This window comes from Aptenodytes forsteri, unplaced genomic scaffold (genome assembly GCF_000699145.1).
Source record: "Aptenodytes forsteri isolate BGI_AS27 unplaced genomic scaffold, ASM69914v1 Scaffold155, whole genome shotgun sequence".
In the NCBI taxonomy this organism is placed as follows: domain Eukaryota; kingdom Metazoa; phylum Chordata; class Aves; order Sphenisciformes; family Spheniscidae; genus Aptenodytes; species Aptenodytes forsteri.
In genome coordinates, this window is record NW_008794446.1 from 2,396,609 (window position 1) to 2,418,002 (window position 21,394).

The 21,394-nt window shown below is 38.4% G+C and overlaps 1 protein-coding gene across 2 annotated transcripts in view; it reads left to right on the top strand.

Annotated features, from left to right (window-relative positions):
- Positions 1–21,394, top strand: part of TRPC4 (transient receptor potential cation channel subfamily C member 4) — a 115,056-nt gene that overhangs the window by 25,019 nt on the left and 68,643 nt on the right. The window contains exon 2 of one of the 2 annotated variants that reach the window (XM_009290176.1): positions 10,509–11,027. The exons of the other annotated variant lie outside the window; for it this stretch is intronic. Coding sequence (XP_009288451.1) covers positions 10,509–11,027 — 519 coding nt within the window. The remainder of the gene's footprint in view (positions 1–10,508; positions 11,028–21,394) is intronic. 2 annotated transcript variants of the gene reach the window in all.

The following is a 21,394-nucleotide window of genomic DNA, read 5'->3' on the forward strand; positions in this document are numbered from 1 at the left end:
CTCTGCGCTCCCCTGTGGGTTCCCCGGCTCAGGAAACCCCCCTGTACACCGCGATCCGCCACTCCACTGCGGGACGCACCTGCACCGGAGCTGATTGCCTGTGCGAGTCGGGTGTATTCCTTTCTCATAATATTTTGAAAATATATGAAGCATTTTTCTTCAAGTGTTTTGCAAATTTGCCTGATTCCCACTTTGTTCTTTGAGAGTATAACTCTTTTAATTTTCTCAGAAACGAAATTTACTTCCCAGCCGTGAAGATAAATTACTTTGCAATGCTAAATAATTGCAATCAGCTGTAAAGAAGTTTAGCTAATTCCCACCCTTCCCTCTGAGATGCTCGTATCTCTTAAACAGTTTGTTGATACCTAGAGAGGCCACCAATCTGTTATTGTTCTTTCTGCAAAATCTCCTTTACAAAAACCATCTTTCTCATTCCTTAGCCAGTGGGATGCCTTTTCTTGTTTCTAGATCCATGAAGCTCAGGGTAAAACAAAGGATCCAGCTCAGATTCTAAGAACTCTTTTTTCTAACATTTCTCTCAAGACCTCACTGGAGAAGCAAGCCAGTTTTCTTCTGCCTCCCCAGCTAACTATTGGAGCCATTTTGGGAGAAGGCAAAAAAAACAGAAAAGCAAGAGCTTTTCCACATTTTTCTAATCAGACCGGAGACATGGGTTCTCAGGAAATGGAATGTCAGACATAAACTTCACTAAGATGATTTTGCCTTTATGAACCATTCTGTGTTTGAGAAAAGTATCTATGCATCCATTTAAAAACATTCAGATGGGAAGGAGCCCACTAGGTCTACTTTGAACATTCAGGAAGTTTCAATATTGGCTTAGCTTTGAGAGATATATATATTGCAAACTTTGAGAGAGGCGTTTATGAGCTTTATTATGATGCGACAAAAATAATTCAAGTTCTCCTTTAATCATTTCCATAATAAGGTCTTTGTTCTTTCTTAGCTCTCATATGTTTTCAAACCATATTAATTTTCTTCTTTAACTATCCCTGAGTGAAAACAACACTGTTTGCTTCTCATTTTTCATTATGAGCACTCAAGCAATGCCCAGAATTCTTACTTGAAAAACTCTTCTCTACCTAGTTTCAAAAAGATATGTGGTGAGAGAGCAGGTATGAGTTTCAGAGCTGGAAACAAATTCAAAATATCCTGACAGTCTTTTATTGAGTGTCTACTTTTAAGTCATTTCAGACCCTTGTTCAAACTATTGACATTGACTGAAGGAAGGGCATATCCATCCGCTAATAATGCTCACAGGAAAACATTAATTGAAAATGACCACTTTTGTGTACAGGCTGTATTTTGGATCAGCTCCCAGAGATACAGGGAGGATAAAAAGAGAAATAAAGTGCTGAAGCCTTTTGTCTTCAGTCACACCCAACCAATGCATGTCCCAAATCAGATATCTTTTCCTCTGATTCTATCTGGAAGCTGTTATAAATTCATTTTACAGCATTTCCTTTCCATTCTCTATTCTCCTTTTTCAAATAAAAGAAATCAATACTTTTTCAAACCAGGGAGGATCCTGAAGAAAATAATCAAACATACTGCTTGTAAGCACCTAGAAGAAAGCATAGACATAACTAGCAGCCTACCAGGATTTATCAAGAACAAGCCTTGTCATAACAATATAACTTTCATTCACCACCAGATAGCAAGCTCTGTATGTTGGGGAAAAGCAGTACATGTCATATAGCTTTAGTTTTGTACGATTTCAAAAACTGTCACTCAAAATACAGTCTAAGAAAACCACACGCAGAGTAGTTGCCAACAGTACTCAGTGAAACAGGACGAATGAATCAAACAGAGGGATGAAACGAGTGATTCCGCAGGCGTCTATCCCAATCAGCATATTAATTTGTGACATTTAGGGTGAAATAGAGAGAGGGCATGTTAAATCTGAAGACGCCACAAAGCTGGGGGGATCACAAGGCTGTGCAGGACACACTTAGAATTCAGGATGGTTTTGGCAAACAAGAGACATTATTTCTGTAAAGAATAAAACAGTTCAGTAAGAAAAAGTGTAAGGTTCTAAGTAAGCAGAAATAATCAACCAAGTATGTATTGGAATTGAAAACAATTAAGATAACAGTTCTGCAGGGGGGATTAAAACAAGACTAACAGAAAAAGGCTGGACAATATCATATTACTGTGCAAAAGTCAGTATTTGCATTTGGTCACATCAGAATGAGCACAGATGATAAGATATACGTGAATTTGTCCTCTGTTATACTCAGAAGTGGTAAGGAATGTGCAGAAAGAAATAAGAAGGTTCAGGAAATTAGAAAATATTCCCCATAAGGAAAGTGTGAAGGAATAAGACTGTTTTAAAGAGAAAACTGAAGCTATAGGAGAGAAATAATGTATTCTCTGTATACACATTTTATAGAACAAGACATTATAGGCTTAAACTGCACAAAGTTAAAACAAATTAAGTATCAGAAACATTGTCTGGAAATGGTGCAACATATCCACCCACCACTGCGGGGCTTTGAGAACAGATTGGTCAAATATTTGTGGGGATTGATCTAGGTGAGTTACCATACTTTGGGTTCAAGGGGGCAAACAAGACCTTCTGACAAGTTCCTTCCTGCCATCCAGTGCTTCTATTGCTGAATCCTTTTACACTGTTTGGCTGGAATGTTCTGCAGATGTGTTAAGTATATACCGTCATTTGTACCATGCAGTTATGCAAGTCATCCTCATTGTTTAGAAAAGTGATGTTGGTTTCAGAGAATTGCTAAATGCTATTGTAATTCTTTTTCTCACTATATAACATTAATGCCTTTTGTGCAATCTGGCTGGCACAGAGACTGGGAGTCATCAGTCCATGCTGTGACTATTGTGACACACAAGTTGATTCAGCTGTAATAGGAGGAGCATGAAAAAGCATTAGAAAACCATTGGCTCACATCTTAGGCTAGGTTAAGTGTAACTGATAAAAAAAGATAAAAAACTCCAAGGTTTTGAAAACTCAGCTTGTTCTTGGAAAAAAATAGAATGAAAATAACTCAAACTTGTAAATTTAACTTTGCAAAATTCCCATATACACAAGAAGACAAGCACTGAAGCCTCATTAAATGTGACAGGGATTTTGTGCTAGCTATGGTAACATCCCTGTTCCTAGTCATGTTCCAGCAAAGCTGAAAGTAAATTTTCAACAAAATAAATGGACATGATATTGCATAAAACACTCTTCTAACTAACTGGGGGGAAGTTATCCTTTGCTAACAATAATGCATATTAGCAGCAAATAAGGCTATTTAGGCCTGATCCTCAGAAATATTTATGGCCCATGTTGCATACACTGAGAAGGGCTTGCAAGGAGGCACAAATGGCAGGTCCCTGCCCTACTAATAGGAGATAGACAAAAAGCAAACTCCTAAAGGGAACACGTTCAGCATTAACTGTTTGTACCTTCTTCTCACAAAGCCTGGAAAATTGGCCAGAATTGGCCAGTTCTTTTGGAAAACATCCACCTTGTATCCCAGCAGTACAGGTTCGGAGGCATGAGCTATGGTTAGCTGTGGGTTAGTGCTAGTATTAGCATGAGATAGCAGAGCCATTGAGTTTTGAGCTAGTTCAGCATATGGCTTGTGTCTGCTGAATAAATTCTGTTGGGCTGTATGTTAAGGGGAGGGTTAATCTTACCTAATTTTAGATAGCTAAAGTTGGGTATCTGTTTTGGGTTGCTTATCAAAGCTCCTCTCTGTTAGACACCTTCCTTGGCTGACTTGAAAGATAATATTTTCTTATGAAAATATTAGAGATATTTTATAAAATTAACAGTTAGAATTGTAATAATAAAATAGTATAATCATAATGATTTGATCTGAAAAAAAATGTTGTGGGAATTGGTCCTTTTCATTGTTAAATTATAGGCAAATTTTGGAATAAAGCAAGGTTTAAAAAATAAAAAGAAAACAGAATCTTTTGTTTTTTATTTAAAACACAGCACACAGAAAGGAGATATTTTATAAAATTAACAGTTAGAATTGTAATAATAAAATAGTATAATCATAATGATTTGATCTGAAAAAAAATGTTGTGGGAATTGGTCCTTTTCATTGTTAAATTATAGGCAAATTTTGGAATAAAGCAAGGTTTCAAAATTAAAAAATAAAAAGAATCCAGAATCTTTTGTTTAAAAATGTCCACACAGAAATATCAGATTTTTAAAATATTATTTTTTGCTATATCTTCCTGACATTAATTAATAACTGGAATTATATCCTGGGTTGATAAAACATTTGCTCAGAAAACTGTACCCAGCTGAGAAAAGAAGCAGAACGAGTTGGTCTGCCTAGGCGACCTAGAGTTACTGGCAGAACTCGTAACAAAACTTGTGTCCTGGGGTCCAGATAAGTTGTCCAGCTGTTACTGCCTGAAGTCAGATTTATCTCTTTTCTTACCCTCAAGAATCCACCACTTTTTCCATTCATAATATCATTTGGAATTTGACAGAAGATACTTCCATCGCAAAGCTGCAGCCCAAAGAAACCTTCCCACCACAAAGTCTCAACTTGTGGTTAGGATTTCAATTTGGCTAGTCAGTCCTTTCATTCTGCTGTGAACCACATCCTATAATTTAGCACAAGAGGGAGGTGTTATGGCCTTATGTGTCTAGCATTTAGAATTTTAATTTGAGTTCTTAATATATTTTATATAAGAACCAATATTTTAATTCTTTAAACACACTTGATTTAAGATTTAATATTTTATTTAAGACCCAAAAATATAATCATCACTTAACCTCAAATATGTACTGCCCCATTTTTATCATCTCTGTTGCTTGTGGTTAGACTCCAGAGAAAAGAAATCTGGAAGACGAGCGTTAGACAGCTTGGCAGCGTTGAGCTGAACTGTGGGTGTGAAAACGTTGAAGGACACAATTTGTAATGAAATCTTATCTGCTGGACTTAGACAGGCAGCATTTCAGATGTTTAATTATTATTCGAAGTGTGCATTCTTAAGAAGTTACAATATCTCTAAAAAATTTCATTGCACATTCATACATTTACATTTAGTCCTCAGGCTGTTGTCATTAACTTACAGTGCCTCAGAGCAAGGGTGAGGATACATCTGTTCCCAACAAAAAAGAATAGATGTGGAGGCAGAATTTTATAAATGAAAAGAAAATACTTCAGTAGCACATTAAGAGTGTGGTACTTATCTTTAGGAAATGTAATGAGTCTAAGGACAATAAACAAGTTGAACCCTTTCCAGGGAGGCCAGGGAAGCTGCCTATGGAATGCAGAAAATGACCATATACCAGATGGGTGTTGCATGGCTGGTATCACACACGCTGCTCTGAAATGATGCTGTCCCTGAGCTCAGCTTGGCAACTTCTATCCACTTGCCTGCCTTACACGCTTGACGGCCAAACAACATGCCAGCTGTGCAACGTACAGCGAGCACTTTGGGACGGGGAAAAGGACTTTCGGCCAAATCTGGGGCCACCATTGCAGGCCTGCAGTTTGTGCAGTCTTGTGAGGATAGTTTCAGCACGACTTTCAGGACTGATTGTGTACAGACCCCTTCAGTGGTGTGACAACTGAATTCAAGTTATCTTGAAGTTGTATCTTCAAGTTATGCAAGTTATCTGGTAGTTTATCAGTGACTTAGTGCATGTGAAAGGAGTTGGGGGTAGGAGGATTTTTTCAGTCCTTCCTGGTGGAACTACTGCCATCATCATAATCAGGATGTACTTCAACTGATATAATAATATGAAACCAAAGAAGAGAAGAACTCAACAAACCAGAATGTAAATCAGAAAACTGTATATACATAGGGATAACTTGTATGCTGTGGGCTGTACTGAAATGTGGAGTTCAGCATTTTCAAGGTGTTTGGCTGATGACAGCTATAGAGCAACAGTGCTGATGCAACTGATGAGCTTGATGACACACCTTTATCATATTAATTTCCTTATATAATGTGGTACTGCATGAGATGACATATGTATTCATCTTGTTACCTGTCCTATATCCTTTTTTTACTTTACTTTAGGCTTTTCCTCCAATCATGCTGTCATGATTGACATGACTCAGAAATTTATTCACCTAACTACTTGCAGCCATTGCAGGATTTGCTCTTCTTTACAAGCAAAAGGCAAAATAATTGTAAATAAATAAACAATGACAAGAACCAAGCGAGCTATCTATTTACCCAAAGAAATAATTTGCTTTACGTAGATTCTGAGCTCTTGCACTTAAAAAGTGGATAAATGGGCACTGCAGTTTTCAGTCTATCTGTTAAGATATTGTAGTAATGAAAGCCATTATGAGACATCTAGATGGAGACATGGATGCACCTGGGGTATCGGTTCCTCCTTTTCCAAACTGACTGTTATCTTTTTCTGTTTCCTGGATATCTAACAGATCATCAACGATCAATTTCTCTACCTTGATGTCATAGGGACAGAAAATGTCTCAGACCTAACTGACATTAATTTGGCCTAGATTTCTCTTTCTGTCATAGCAAAGGGGCTTCTCTTCACACAGACCATACAGGGAACTTAAAAACATATTGAAGAGGGTTGTTCCACTCGGTATCTAAAAAAATTGTTAGGTATCTAAGTCGGACTGACTCATTCCCACTTAGAGTAAGTGCAGGGAAAAGGAATGCAACAAAAAATCTCATGTCCTTGAGCACTGAAGTGTACAGACTTTGAGCTATGCTTTCTTCTTTTCTGTTTCGTTTTCTTTTTGCCTACTCATCCCCATACAGATACGCATACAAGTATACATAATCACCAAACTGCTTTGCTCAGCCCTATAAGAAGTGTTGAAGTAGAAAATCTTCAACAGAATGTAAGAAGGCAAAAATCATTTGACCTTCTAAGTTTGAGCAGCCTCACACTTGACATATTAACTCCACAGTGTATAATATATTCACTATACTGCTAAGCCTTGGGGAGTCACAGTAAGACTGTAAGACCTAGTAGCTTTCCATCCTCCCAGGATTTAAGGAAGATTCGTATGTTTTCTGTGAGTGTTCTGTCAAAGATTTAGATTGTGTGGCTAATATCAGTGTGTGCTGGTTATTTGTTTTGGCTTCTTTAAAGGGAATTATTTTTCAGTATTTTGAAAGTGAAATTCATCATAAGTCTGATGACTTCAGAGCAAGTACTCTGGACCAACAGTTAAATGTTGAAATATTCTGAGTGCCATGAGAGCACTCAGAACTTTAAAAGATAAGTACTTCATTATGCTGCAGATAAGGGAATAATTTGACCTTATTGCTTTGGCATTCTGTATATCTTTGGTTTAAATGAGTAGGAAATCTTAAAATAGGAGGTGAAGGGTCAGGAGTTAAACTCATGATGTAATTAAAGTTGCAGTCTTAGGGTTTGCCCTTTAAGTTTAAATGTTTCTGTAAGTTAAGGCTGAAATTATTTAATACACAGTTCTATATTTGGGTAAATTCTGATGGTATGAATTCCAAAATGTGTGCATTGACCTTATAGCTAAGTTACCTTAAGTTGAAAGGTTTTGATAAGCTGTGAGAAAAACAAGCAGCTTTTGACTTAATGGACCCCATGTACAAGTCAATCATTGTAATGCCATGTTGTTTGAAGCTGTGTCTCTCTTAATTTTTCAGAGAAGATTGTCGTTAATGACATGTAAGACAGCCTTCAGTTCTGGCAGGGCTCGAAGCAAATATTAGTTTACTACTGTCAAAAAGTACAAAGATAATAACATGCTAGGTGACAGAGGAATACTCTGAGAAGTTGGTGAGTTTGGAGTTACAGCGTTGTATCCTTGAGTCTTCCGCCCTTGCAGCTCTCTCCTCTACTCCCTGGTACCCTGACCCCGGGCCCAAGGGGGAGTCTCACTAGTTGTGGTGGATGCTGTCAGAGCACAACACATCCCTCCCTGCAAACCTTTTTCAGACCTATGACGGCCCAAAAGTTCACCTCTCCTAATGCAAAGTTTGAGCCTCTAGTGCCATTTTAATCTCTTTCTAGCCTCAAAAGCATTGACCACAGTTGCAATTTGGAGAGCAGGAAAAGTGTGTGTGTGCACACATGCTCTCTTTTTTTTCTACAGTAACGAGTGAGGTTTGGGGTTGGAAATGGGTCTCATTTTCCCCACTAACACCACAGACAGGTGAGAAAAGAGATATGGATTTCAAGCCCCAGTCCACTCCAGTCCACACTGGACAGGAATAATGGAGCAATCTGGGCACGTGGGCATCCCCGGGAGGGCTCTGTGCAGTGTTCAGCCTGGAGGTGACAGATGACCAGGGGTGCCCTGGAGGTTTCCAGCGTTGCGCGAGATCTGACAGAGCAGTGTGGACATAGCCAGAGTCCTCTGAGAAGACACATGCCCGGGTTGTGTTTCTTGTCCTGACTGCAGCTGAGACTGGGCATAGCACAAAAACCTTCTGCTTGTTCTTGTACCCGAGTGTGTCCCCCATCCATACGTACATTCAGTATATCCTCAGCTGGGTTCCTTACCTCCTGAGTAATTTTAAACCCATGTTTCTCTGTGTGCCTGCACACACTACACTATTTCATTTGTACCTCAGAATAAAGAAGAGGAAGGCAGAAGAGAACTTGCTCAGGAGCTGCTCGGCTCACAACCGCTGGCTGTAAACACCCCCATAAGCCTGTGGGGAGGACTGTGAGGACAGCTGCTCCCTCTGCATGGGGTCGTGAGGGTGGGTGGGCTAGCTCAGGCATCCCACAGCCCTGCTCTAAAACGGACTCCGTGCCAGCCTTACCCAGTGCCAAGCTAAGCGTGCATGTTTGAGTGTGTGGGAAGGGAGAAAAGGGATTTCTGCCCATTGACTCCACATACCTTCTCAGAATCCGGCACAGCTTCTTGAGGTCAGCAATGCGCTATGGCCAGGCAGGGATTGTTTCCCTAGGGATGTGTGATTACAGACCCGAACGCCGGATCTCCAGTCTTGACTCTCCACCCCATTTTACATGAATAAGTGGCGACCTCCCAAAGTAATTCTCTCATTCAGTTAATTAGTGCTTCAGGCCCCTGTTTTACAGCCCACACACATAGCAGCTCTTATACATGGACACAGTCCCATTGAACAAACATAAGCTGTTTTACATGCAGAACAGCTGAAAAATGTACAAAATACACACTGTCTTCATTAGAAAGAGGGAGAAAAAAATGCATGATCTATGGATTTTATTTATGGATTTAGATCCACAGACTACCATTTCTTTTCAGCTTAATTTCATTATCGTTTTCTTTTCCACTGAGTTTCTGCCTGATTCTGTGCATTTCATGCTGTGCTCTGCTTCTTTCCTTCCCTTCCCAAAGCTCTAAACGTAGCTCATTTCAACTCATTCTTGCACTGTTCTCACATGCTTTACCTGTTTCCTATTAGCTTCTCCTCTTAGCTATTTGTGTTTTTTCCACCTGGCGACAAGGTCATTCTTCTGTCATAAGACTTCTATTAAACACTTCTTCCTCCTTCCAGTGGCCATCTATTTCTCTAGCCTTCAGATAACTTCTAGTCAAATGTTTTTCTTTTCTCTTCCTCCTAAAGGGGCATCACTCAGAGCACCTCGCTGATGTGGATTGAGTTTGTATTTGGTTATTGAGGTATTGACCAAAGGCAGTCCATAAGTGGTGATGCCAATACCTTTTTTTAATTGACATTGGCTAATTACACTTACATGGCTTCATCATACTAGTCTAATGAGCTGTCTTGATTTGGGAAAGACTTCAGAATCTGGTATTGTAAAAAAAAGAAACAAGCTGAAAATGAAAGACCTTACAGTCTTCTGATAACATACAGAAACATACCAGAAGACTGAAAATACAGAAATGCACACCAGAAAAGGCTTTAAAAATGCCCTCTTGGGGCCCTTCTTCTACCAGCTCCCCCATTTTCCTATAAAGAGAGTATGTTTGTTTGCGCATGTGAATGTAGAACTGAGCCTTAAGACATTAAGCTCTTCACAGCAGGTATCTTTGTTTCTCTATACAGCTACATTTCCAACCTTCTCTTTAAGAAAACATATCTTCTCTTTATCATTTACTTTCCCACTTTATTTTATAACTCTAACTTGTCTGTGTCCTGTTCACGGCTTCCTTCAGAGAATCACAGTTATGCCCCCATGATTCTCTCTTCCCTATAAAACTGGGCGTAACCAGTGGGAGATGAGAAAGCATTTCCATCTTGCTCACAGCTGGCATGTCAAGGGACCCAACAGGAGCATTTGTGTCTGACTCTTCCTTGTTTATCTAATCATTTGCTCTAACGAATCGTCACCCATGGGCTGTTTACGTACAAACAGGTTTTATGAAAAATCACACCCTGTTTATAGCAATTTATTAACTGGAAAGAGGCTATTTTAGCTAATTGAATTGTTATGTTTGAAGTGTTTCCTTCAACTCTGGCCAGAAGCAAAGATCTATCAGTAAGCGTACTACCTGGTAAACTATTTATAGCTTAATTTTCTATAGCTCTTGTTCAATGAAGAGACCTGTAAGGGTTTTTGCTTTTTTTCACAGGTGCCACCAGTGCTTCTGGACAAGCAGTTTTCAGAATTTACACCGGATATCACACCCATTATTCTGGCTGCCCACACCAACAATTACGAAATCATAAAGCTCCTTGTGCAGAAAGGGGTCTCTGTGCCAAGGCCACATGAGGTCCGCTGTAACTGTGTTGAATGTGTCTCGAGTTCTGATGTGGACAGCCTCCGCCACTCTCGATCCAGACTCAATATTTACAAGGCTCTGGCAAGCCCATCTTTGATTGCTTTGTCCAGTGAGGATCCTTTCCTTACCGCTTTTCAACTGAGCTGGGAGCTGCAGGAACTGAGTAAAGTCGAAAATGAATTTAAGTCGGAGTATGAGGAACTGTCGCGGCAATGCAAGCAATTTGCAAAAGATCTCCTGGATCAGACACGGAGTTCTAGGGAATTGGAAACTATTCTTAATTACAGAGATGATAATAGCTTGATAGAAGAACAAAGTGGTAATGATCTTGCAAGATTGAAACTGGCAATTAAGTACCGTCAAAAAGAGGTGAGTTTGCTGGAGAATATTTAAGCATATTTAGTAGTAGTAATGTGATAGATAATAGCCTGAAATACATCCTTTTAACTGAGACAAATTGCTGCTTATCTTTTTTGTTCTACAGGGTCTCTTCTTTTTTTATATTTTTAATTAGATGAATTTGAGTAGCTGTCATAGTTTGATAGTATCAGAATTTAAGATGTTCTTTTATAGCACAGATCCAAAGGAATTTTTTTCCTTTTGCACCTGAATAGACATAGTCTCCAGTAGTTGTGCTTTGAAGAGCTCTTCAATAATAGGATGAAAAATATATACAGCATACTTCAAATTAGCTTTAATTGTGTCTAACAGAAAAAGGAGGCTATGTGTTTAAACACCTGTAAAATACTACAGGTACCTCTACAGAGAGGTTTCTTCAAAAAATAACTATTATAAATAGATACTGAAGCATAAGATTAATAGCAATGCATGACTCCCCCAAACTTTGACATTCACATTCTTTTTCATAAAGAATCCAAAATGGAGATACCTGGGTATTGGTTTCCATGACAGTTAAAAATTCGTGAGTTTGCTTTGCTGATATAGATAGGCAAGTGGAATCAGAAGATGTCTGCTTTTCTTTTAAAAATACTCAAGTTCTTATGTGCATGCAAAAGCAAAAGAATCAAGACAGAAAAATGAGTTAGGAAGACAGTTCCCCTGATATTTCCAAAAATTCACTTGATCCCTGCTCATCGTCATGTCAGAATGTGTTTTATCATCTCATTTGGAAACTGTACATCCAAAATCAGCTGAACTGTGGAAGTGTATAGGCAAGACAAATGCTGTTAATAATTAAATGTTACTTGTGCATATATAATATGGCAAAAGCTTAAGAAACTTCTGTGTTATATTGAACTAGTCTATCTATCACTGCTAAATCTCTGTTCTGCAAAAAATAAAAGCAAATGCATTAGTATATTAAGTATGTTAGAAAGGTTTGCAGGAACAATAACCAAACGTAATGATTCTGTTGTCCATTTGAAATACAATTTAGTAATGCTAAGAAGTTATCATGAAGGTAGGGACCTACTGAAGTACTGCTGGAAAAATATCTCAATTGGTCTCTGACTTCATAAGTCTTCTAATAAGCATTTTTTCCTTCAGAAAATGTATTGCATAATTTTATATTTGATAGTATAATGTTTTAGGCAACATACTGCCACATAAATTATTTTCAGATGGTACTATTCCAGACTTTTCTTAACAACTATTATTTCTATTTCTTGAAATGCCAGTCCTGTCCTACAGTCATTTAAGAAATTCTAGCTTGGACTTCTGTTTTCCAAAGGATTCATGCATTGAAATAAAATTCTGACCTCTCATGGTTTTATTTTTTAAACCTAAATACAAAGCTTGAATTTTCTTAATTTGAGATAGAGACAGTGAGAGACATCTTTAGGGTGAAATGTTTTTTTATAGTTGCATCTGATTCCTGTGCCTAATTAAATTGCAGTAACACAGCTGATTACACTTCATTGATTCTTCGTAATAGCAAACATTAAAGCAATACTGATTTAGTGCAACAATTCCAAATCAGTGGATCTTTTATATTTTATATAAATTTTTCATTTCTATAAATATTTCCCACTATCCCTAGCATTTGAGTCTCCCTGAAGTAAAATCGAGTTTTATTAGATTCTTTTGCTGTGTTCCTAAATGTATTCCCTGCTAGATGCTGGAGCAAATAGTAGTCACTGTACCTGATCAGTCATTTTATTTCTGATTATTACAACAGTTTTCTGGTAGGTACAGCTCCAAGGTCAAGACACTTACCTCAGGCATAACAAATGCTTGGATTCTGGCAGTCCTGGTCCATATGGATCATGAAGAAAATAGATCAGACAGGTCTTTCTATTTCTTGTGTTAAGGATGTTACAGAAGCCACTGAATCCAGCAGCCTCCAGGGTCTGGGTATTCTTTCAGCCTGGGCACTGGAGCCCAGCCAGGAGCACCTGGAGACCCCGGGGTCTCCGTCCCAGGCATAAGCGTACTGACTGGCCCTGCTTACGCATGAGTGGCCCCTTGATTGCCTTCTCCTCTCCACTTTGCCATGTTTGTTCCTCCCTGATCCTTCCCCACCCTTTACCCTTCCCCTAAACATCCCATAATAAATTTTACATAATCCCACAAGACCCCTCTGATATCCCATAATAACTTTGAATTTCCCATGTGTCCCATGAACCCCCTCAAACATCCCATAATACTCGTGATAATGGCGTTTTCCCCTCCTTATGATCAATTACAAAGTTGAGGTTGACCCTCCTCAAGGCAGTTGCAGCTGGTCCTTTAATGGCTCGTTCGTCAGAGGCTAGTCTTGGTCTTCGTCATTATCTCTATTATACCCTGGTTTCTGTGTTGAATTTATCACTTTTCTTGTTGTTTTCTATTTCTGTTATACTAATTAACCCTTAACCAGATAATTAAATGAACAAATAATTCAATGAAGCAGATGCTCTCACATTTCATATACCCTTATGCTACAACTATCCAAGCTGCTTGATGGCAAGCAGCAGAGGCAACTTATAAACCTTATTTAAAAATGGCAGGAAGAAAGTGTGGGCTGGATTTTAACTAGCCCATTAATGTATTATTTTGGATTTAACCTGTTTAAAAGTACTGGTTTGGGGTGATATATCTGCTTCGTCTGCCCTGTGTGTCTCAACCACCAAAAGTCAGTTCTCACCAAAGACTTTTCTATTATGACAGGAGCAAACATGGATTTGTGGTTTTTTGATGATACCAGTTCTAGTTATTGTCTTTCTTTCTCTTAACTTGCCTGCTATCTCGCAAAATAATGATAACAAAATATCACCCAACCCAACCCCCCCAACAAAATAGCAAAAGAGATAAGAATGCATTGTCTTCCCTTCTTACCTTACCACCCATTCCTAACATCTCAACCTTTATTCGCGCTATTACCAAAGGACATTGTAATGGTATATTGGGGCTGAGGTCAGAGCTCCATGAGTAAGCAGTCAGGTCTGGTTGTGCAGAACATCCAGTCTAAGTCCAGAAATCGCAGCTAAAAGTAACAAAATAATGAAGAATGAGGACAAGTAAATAGGAACATGAGTCTTTTTACATTGCTTTTGCAATTCATTGCTCAGGAGTTAAAGATTACTTTTTTTCTTTCAAGTTGAAAATAACACCAAAAATTATTAGCAGTAATTCCTCTTGGCATTAATAAGCAAGTGAGTATGAAACACATTAGAACTAAACCTTGTAAAGGACTGGAGTAGGCTTTGGATAATATAACTTGGTTTAATCTCAAAGACACAAGATTGGGTAGGAACAGCAGATTGAGGGTACTCGTAGGAGAAGCAGACAAGTGAATGGTGAAGAATTTTCATTGTGTAAAGAAAGGAAAATTGACAAACATGAGAAAAGATAATTATCAAGCTGGGAGTTGTTGAGGAGCTTCAAAATGACATAGTGTTTGATCAAATGTAGATCTAGAAATACCTTATAACGAACAGAAAAAGGCTCTTAAAAGTGAAGTGATTAAGCAGTGCTTGGTGTAGTGGTCTGCAAGCCCCTGGTACCACCTCTGTATTATCATCTATGGAAATGAAGAAAGCACATTCATTCTCAGAGCTGTAAATGAAGAAAGCAACATTCATTCCAGAGCTGTAAATGAAGAAAGCACATTCATTCTCAGAGCTGTCTGCGTTGTTCATGGTCACCAGATTGCCCCTGAAGTGGACCTTCTCCACAAAACCAAACAGTTTATGCCAATTGGATTTGAGGTTCTCCACAGTGAAAGTTGCTTATCTTCTGCATTTCCATTCCTTTTGCACTTCCCATAATACTGTGATCCTCATTCATGTACTGTCAAAAGGCATCTCAGTGGTAACAATTCTCAGTCCATGGAGTCATGTCAGAGGGAACATACTATGTATTACCAAGGAAGAAACTTCCCTGATAAAACCATCTATCTTCCTTCAGTAATAACTAATGAGGTTGAAAGAGATTTATAGTTTCAAGTTTACACTGCGGAATAATGTCTGGCAAGACTGTGGATAATACCTGTTCTGAGTTAGGTGGCAGAACCAGAGAGTATGTGCCCGCATGTATGTTTTGTGTGCTTCCCCACAATTTTTTTTTTTGCATAGCACATGGGACACAACACCCAAGGTACCATTTTTTTTCCTGTTCATTTTGCACAATTGATGCTGTTTGATTACAAGCAAAGACACATTGCTGATGTTTATGGTGCCTGTTTCTGACACCTGCTGTTGCCTGGGCTACAACTAGCAGCAGACAAGAGAGATGCCCTGAAGTCATGCAACCAGTCTGCATTGGGCACAAACATTTCATTGTCTAATTATCTCCTGTATAATATCTCAACTAAGGGAGATTTTGGTTTTATGAAGGCTGTCACTTACAATTTCATTGAGCTAGATTCTAAGCACACAGTGAGCAATGAGAAATAGTTTCCCTTTTTCCTGAACGAAATAAAAATGTTGTCTGATTCAACTGCAGTTTCATTCAAGGATGTAGAAGTGTCCTGGTTTCAGCAGGGATAGAGTTAATTTCCCTCCTAGTAGCTGGTACCGTGCTGTGTTTTGGATTTAGGGTGAGAACAATGTTGATAACACACCGATGTTTTAGTTGTTGCTAAATAGTGCTTACACTAGTCAAGGACTTTTCAGCTTCCCATGCTCTACCGACTGAGAAGGCTGGAGGTGCACAAGAAGCTGGGAGGGGGCACAGCCAAACTGGCCAAAGGGACATTCCATACCATGTGACGTCATGCTCAGTACATAAACTGGGGGAAAGCTGGCCGGGGGGGCCGCTGCTCGGGGACTGGCTGGGCATCAGTCAGCAGGTGGTGAGCAATTGCACTGTGCATCACGTGCTTTGTGTATTAGTATTATTATTATTACATTATTATTATTATTTTATTTCAATTATTAAACTGTTTTTATCTCAACCCACGAGTTTTTCTCACTTGTGCTCTTCCAATTCTCTCCCCCATCCCACCGGGGGAGGGGGGAGTGAGCGAGTGGCTGTGTGGTGCTCAGTTGCTGACTGAGGTTAAACCACGACAGGAAGGGAAATCTTTGATTCTGTATATGATTCACAAGCAGAAGTTATTTTACCTGTAATAATAATATGTCATTCTGAGTTTAAGTAATTTACAAAACCCTGGTGCAACAATGCAATTAAGTAGCAGAGAATAGTAGCAGTCTATAATTAGTAGACAGTCGTCTTTGCCACTAATTGCAAAAATGCATGTTCTATCTCTTATATATTGAGAGTTTTTAATAGAGAAATCACAGCAAAACCCCAGTGTTTCTCATTCTTCAGTTAGCTTTGTTTTAGCTTTGGTTCTGTTTAGGTCTTATGCATGTATCTGCACATATGTGAAAGAGTGCTTACTAAAATGCTTACTAATTTGTCCATATATGTGAAATAAAGAAGGGTGGGGGGGAGATTAATGGACTGAATCAATATCCTCTGGTTTCACGGTAAGTTTAATTAGTGCAGTTTAAATACTTATACTAGTAATTTATATCTCTGTCTTGTCTTGCCCCATACTAACTGGCCCATGTCATTTAAGCTATAGCTGTATAAACTCAAACATAGTAGCAGGGTGAGGTTATAATTATTGGCAGTATTGTCTCATTTTGCTTTGTTATTAGACATTCTGATATCAACACAGAGGAAATACAAATTTTGAAGTATATAGCTGTTAACCTTTTCTCTTTCACTTTTCAAATTAATAAAGGCTAGCTGGGGTTTTGGGGGTTTTTTTTTGGTTTTTTTCTTTTTCTTTTCCATTCTTAGTTTACTTTGATCATATTTCACTTTCTCTGTAATAACAAGATCATTAGAAAATTTGCAATACTTGATATTAGCAGGATGTAAAGTAGATTAAATTCTGCACATTTCAGTTTGACACTCTTGAAACATTTTAATAAGCTTTTTTCTGCCTTTATCTTTAAAAACTAAAGTAAATACATAGTTATAGCATCCATGCATGGTTATGTATCATGCTGAGGTGTAGATGCGGCGCTTAGGGATATGGTTTAGTGGGCATGGTGGTGTTGGGTCGACGATTGGACTCGATGATCTTAGAGGTCTTTTCCAACCTTAATAATTCTATGATTCTATGATTCTATGATAAAGAAGCAAGATTTGCTAAAAGATACATTCAGGAAGGACATTTTTCCTGATCCTGAATTAACTTCTTTAAAGGATTGATTTAAAACATAGAACCATTTCTAAATTTTAATTTCTCTTTTCAGTACATTTCTGTAGAGCTGAATAATCAATGTTTACCAAAAACTCGGCTGCTTAACTACTAAAACTCTCCCAAATGCCTCTAGTTGGTCTTCTAACAGTTCCCACTTCCCAGGGGCAGGCCCTGGCTTTCTGAGTTGTTAGCACCTTGCAGAGCCTCAACTGGCAAAGAGGCAGAGAAAGAGTGAAAGAGGGAGTGGGTTTAAACAATTTAACACAGTTAAAGACATTTACATTTAACAAGAGTACAGGCTTTATTAATAAGAATTTCAGAGAAAATATTTCAGGGAAATCAGCTTCAGACTAGCTTGCTCACTTATTTGCAGACAGACAAGAAGTGAGACAGGACTCCCCCACATAGGAAACATACATCATGGATCAACTGTTTTTAACATAAACCTGTGTGTTCCCATAAAGCACAGACCAGAGATTACTGATATGAGCAATATCACTAAATTATTAATTGGTTAATTAAGTCTTAAATACAAAAGTATGATATTCACATTTCATAGATCAGTTCTTGTTTTCTAGGAAAATAGTGGTGCAGGATAAAAAAAGTTGTTTGTTACTGATAATAAAAGCCATCTGTTTGCTCCTGTTCAAAAGAGGACTTTTAAAAATGCAATCACCAGTTCTTCACTAGTTTTCTATGCAAAATACAGCCTCAGTGAAATGGAAGTGTTTCACAATAATGTCACAAATTCAGTGAAATTTTCAATGAAAACATGTCAAATCATTTCAAATCTGTCATTTCATGTTGATATCTAAACACTTCATTTCAATACAACTTTTTAACTGCAGTTTCTTCTTACTTCACTTGGACTTCAACATTTTTGACAATGTAATGCCCATACCTAATATAATCCATATCATATTATTATGCAAAGCAGTATAAATATGATAGAAAGCAAAAATTATTCCTTATCAAAATTGAATATCTCAACAATGCCTAGAGAAAATAGTTTTAAAGTACTGATACGAAAAGTTGCCATGTTCTTTCTAATGTTTTTTTTATTTCACCCTGCCATTCTGTTGGGAACGTTGGCTTTTTATTCAGATATAGAATATAAAATGTCTCTGGAAATGCTGGAAATTTCCATAGAGCTCCTCTGGCAGCAATACAATTTAAGAGTCTAAGTCACGCTTTGTGACTGTCTCAGAGAGTAGAATTTTCCTTTGGAACCACAGATTGATTTTGAGTAATTTTAGTAGCCATTATAATGAATTTCTCATTAAAAGTCTTTCAGATGCAAAAGCCTGAATTATTGACTCTGCAAGCAGGAATGACTTTGGAAACACAACATCTAAGAATTAGCCTGTGTTCAAATAAAAAGCCCCACACCGGAAAGATGAAACACAGCAGCCATGTGTTAGCAAGTCACTGTGTATGTGAATATTTGTCAAAAGACCTGAAAGGTGCAGTCAGAAGTCTCTGTGTAAAAAATAACAAAAACCCACAAAAAAACGGACTCTGATAATATTTGGACATTTTTAACACCAAAAGAAGATGTGTTTAGTCTTATGAATCCTGTAATTGAGAGGAGTGATGTATGCACGTTTGGGTCCATGTCTCCAAAAGACCCATTTCTGCAGACTCTCGGCCATAGTATTCAAAAAGTTTGATAAACATTTTTCCAGGCAAGAGCCAGGTACTCTAAAACAGGTCATATGTTTGCTTTGTAAATCATGTAAAAGTCTCCATGTTTATAGATAAAGACTCCACAGATTGTTAAATAACATAAATTGTGTAAGTAGCTTATCTGCTACTCATACTTAATGTCTTACTCTAATTCGTTATCTATTACCTCAGAACTGAATGAAGTGTAGGTGTCCCTGTGGAAGCTGTACTTATTGCTGCTAGAAAAATTGTTCTTTAATCGTAGGGTGGGAACACGACTGCTTAATACAGCATTTAATTGTGCCGACATTTTACATGCCTGGTGATGCAATCCTCCTAAAGTATGTGAGCAAATTCCTTATACAGTCAAAAGGCAGAGGTATGCACAGAGGGAGATCCTGTCTGCTCAAGATAAGACGTCTAAGTTAACTCCACAGACATCTGTCTCTGCTCCCTTGGCTGAGTAAGGAAACAGGGCGCTTCAATTAGAAGAATTACTTCATTAGGCATTGAAAATGTAGATGCAAGTTAGACAACTTATTGCATCAACTGCAATTTCTACCCTGTGGTAACAGCAATTTCAGATTCTGAAGGCTCAGAGCCCACATATGGGGAAATGAATCTCAGCGCTAACTTTTTAATGATGTCTCAGAAGGCATCGATAACCTTTGAATGCTATATGCCGCATACAAGATGCAACCCTCTCATCACAGTTCTAGTTAAACTATTGATGAACCGACACCAACGTCTTTTTATTTTGAACACTTGCTAAAAGTAATTAACTCAAAGAGGAGGAGACATGCTGTTAATGAAGTACAGTGGAAATCTCTCATTTCAGTTCCTTTTCTGCATCTTCCTTAAAAGAAATGTTGCTGGGATGTCTGCCTCAACCAGGAACAACCAGTAGTGCATACTCCTAACCAACAGTGCACAACCCTTCTGTTCAGATGTGACTGGCAGCAACAGAAGACGGCTTTTGGTTTGAAGGAGTCACTACTAATGCAACTACAAGATTCCGTACAAACCTGGGGTAGATTTAGCACCATGAGCTAATTTTTTCTACTTACAATAACAAAAAACATTTGCTTAACAAACAAAGTTTTAGAGAAAAAAAAAATCTTTAACAAGGTGAATAAATAAGGTGGTGCACAGGATTTAATTTTGAATGTAAACCTGTAACTATAGAAATTTACAGCCCTCCTTCCTTCCTCCATATACTTGATGGGGATCTGGCTGTTCTTAGTTTAGTTAGTTTTGCTGAGTGATGAGCCCCAGACTGAGCTGTGGTGGGATTTGTATCGGCTGGCTGCCTCCATTCCTCCCATGGCCTCCATCAGCCATTCCTGACTGCTGCCGCCCCCTCCCTTGTGCAGCTCCTCCTTCGTGCTCCCCATACCTTCTGCCATAGCTGCATCAGCAGCTATGCTTCATTCCTCACTGCAAGTCATTTTGGCAAGGCCCAAGAGCTTCAAATAATTTGTATTATTTCAGCTCTAGTAACTGCCCTTGTAGCATGAAGAGCTCATACAGGCATCTAACTTGTAGAGCAGTATTTAAATCCTATTTTTTTTTTTTCCTTAGCTCCCAGGACACTCTTAAGAAACCTCTCCTCTCTCACATATCTTTTAGGAAGCTCTTACACAAAGCCTTCTGTCCTCCTGTCCAAGATCTAACCTTTTCATGCCTGTGCTAGATGCAATTGGCCTAAAATAGAGTGACTGCTTAACCAAGGCTCATTTAAACATGCTGGCTGAAATTTTGCATGCTGTTGCAGTGCAAATTTTTCCACGGCTTGGCAGGACTCCCTCTGTAATGATAAATGTTTCTTGAACAATAAAACAAGACAGCCAAAGCAAACTTGTTTTAGGCCTGTCTGATGGTTCTTGTAATTTACCTCCTCTTTGCTCCACCAGATGTCCACAGAACATTCTTCTCTTCCCTCCTTACCCCTTGTTTTTTCTGTAGGCCTCAGCTATCAAGATTAAAATAGTAAAGGGTTTCTTCATTGATTGCATGCATCAATATGTACATCCATTATTAAAAAAAAGACATGAGAAAAACAAACTCTTGTTATATGAACTCACTTTTGTGCCTCCAGAAAGATCAGATCTTTATTCAAATTTTTGAGTAGACAATAAAACTTTCTAAACTTTACAACTCCAGGAGTTAAAGCAGAAAAATGAGGAGATGTGTTGAGTATGGCACTGGTATGACAAACAGGAGCTTATGTTTGTGAAAGTCATGTAGCTCTGAAGTTTGACTGTTGGCATTTGAACTTCTAGGGTATTTTTCATACTGAAAAGAAGATGTTCACACAAAACTATTAACAAGTCCTCCTTACAGAGACACTTGGCTTTCTTCTGCAAATAATAGGATGACATTCTTCCCCATTCCATTCCCTCTTCATCAGATCATCCTTAGGCTATCTCCTTTGGCATGGTCCAGCAGTGTCTCCCATTCTCTTTTGACC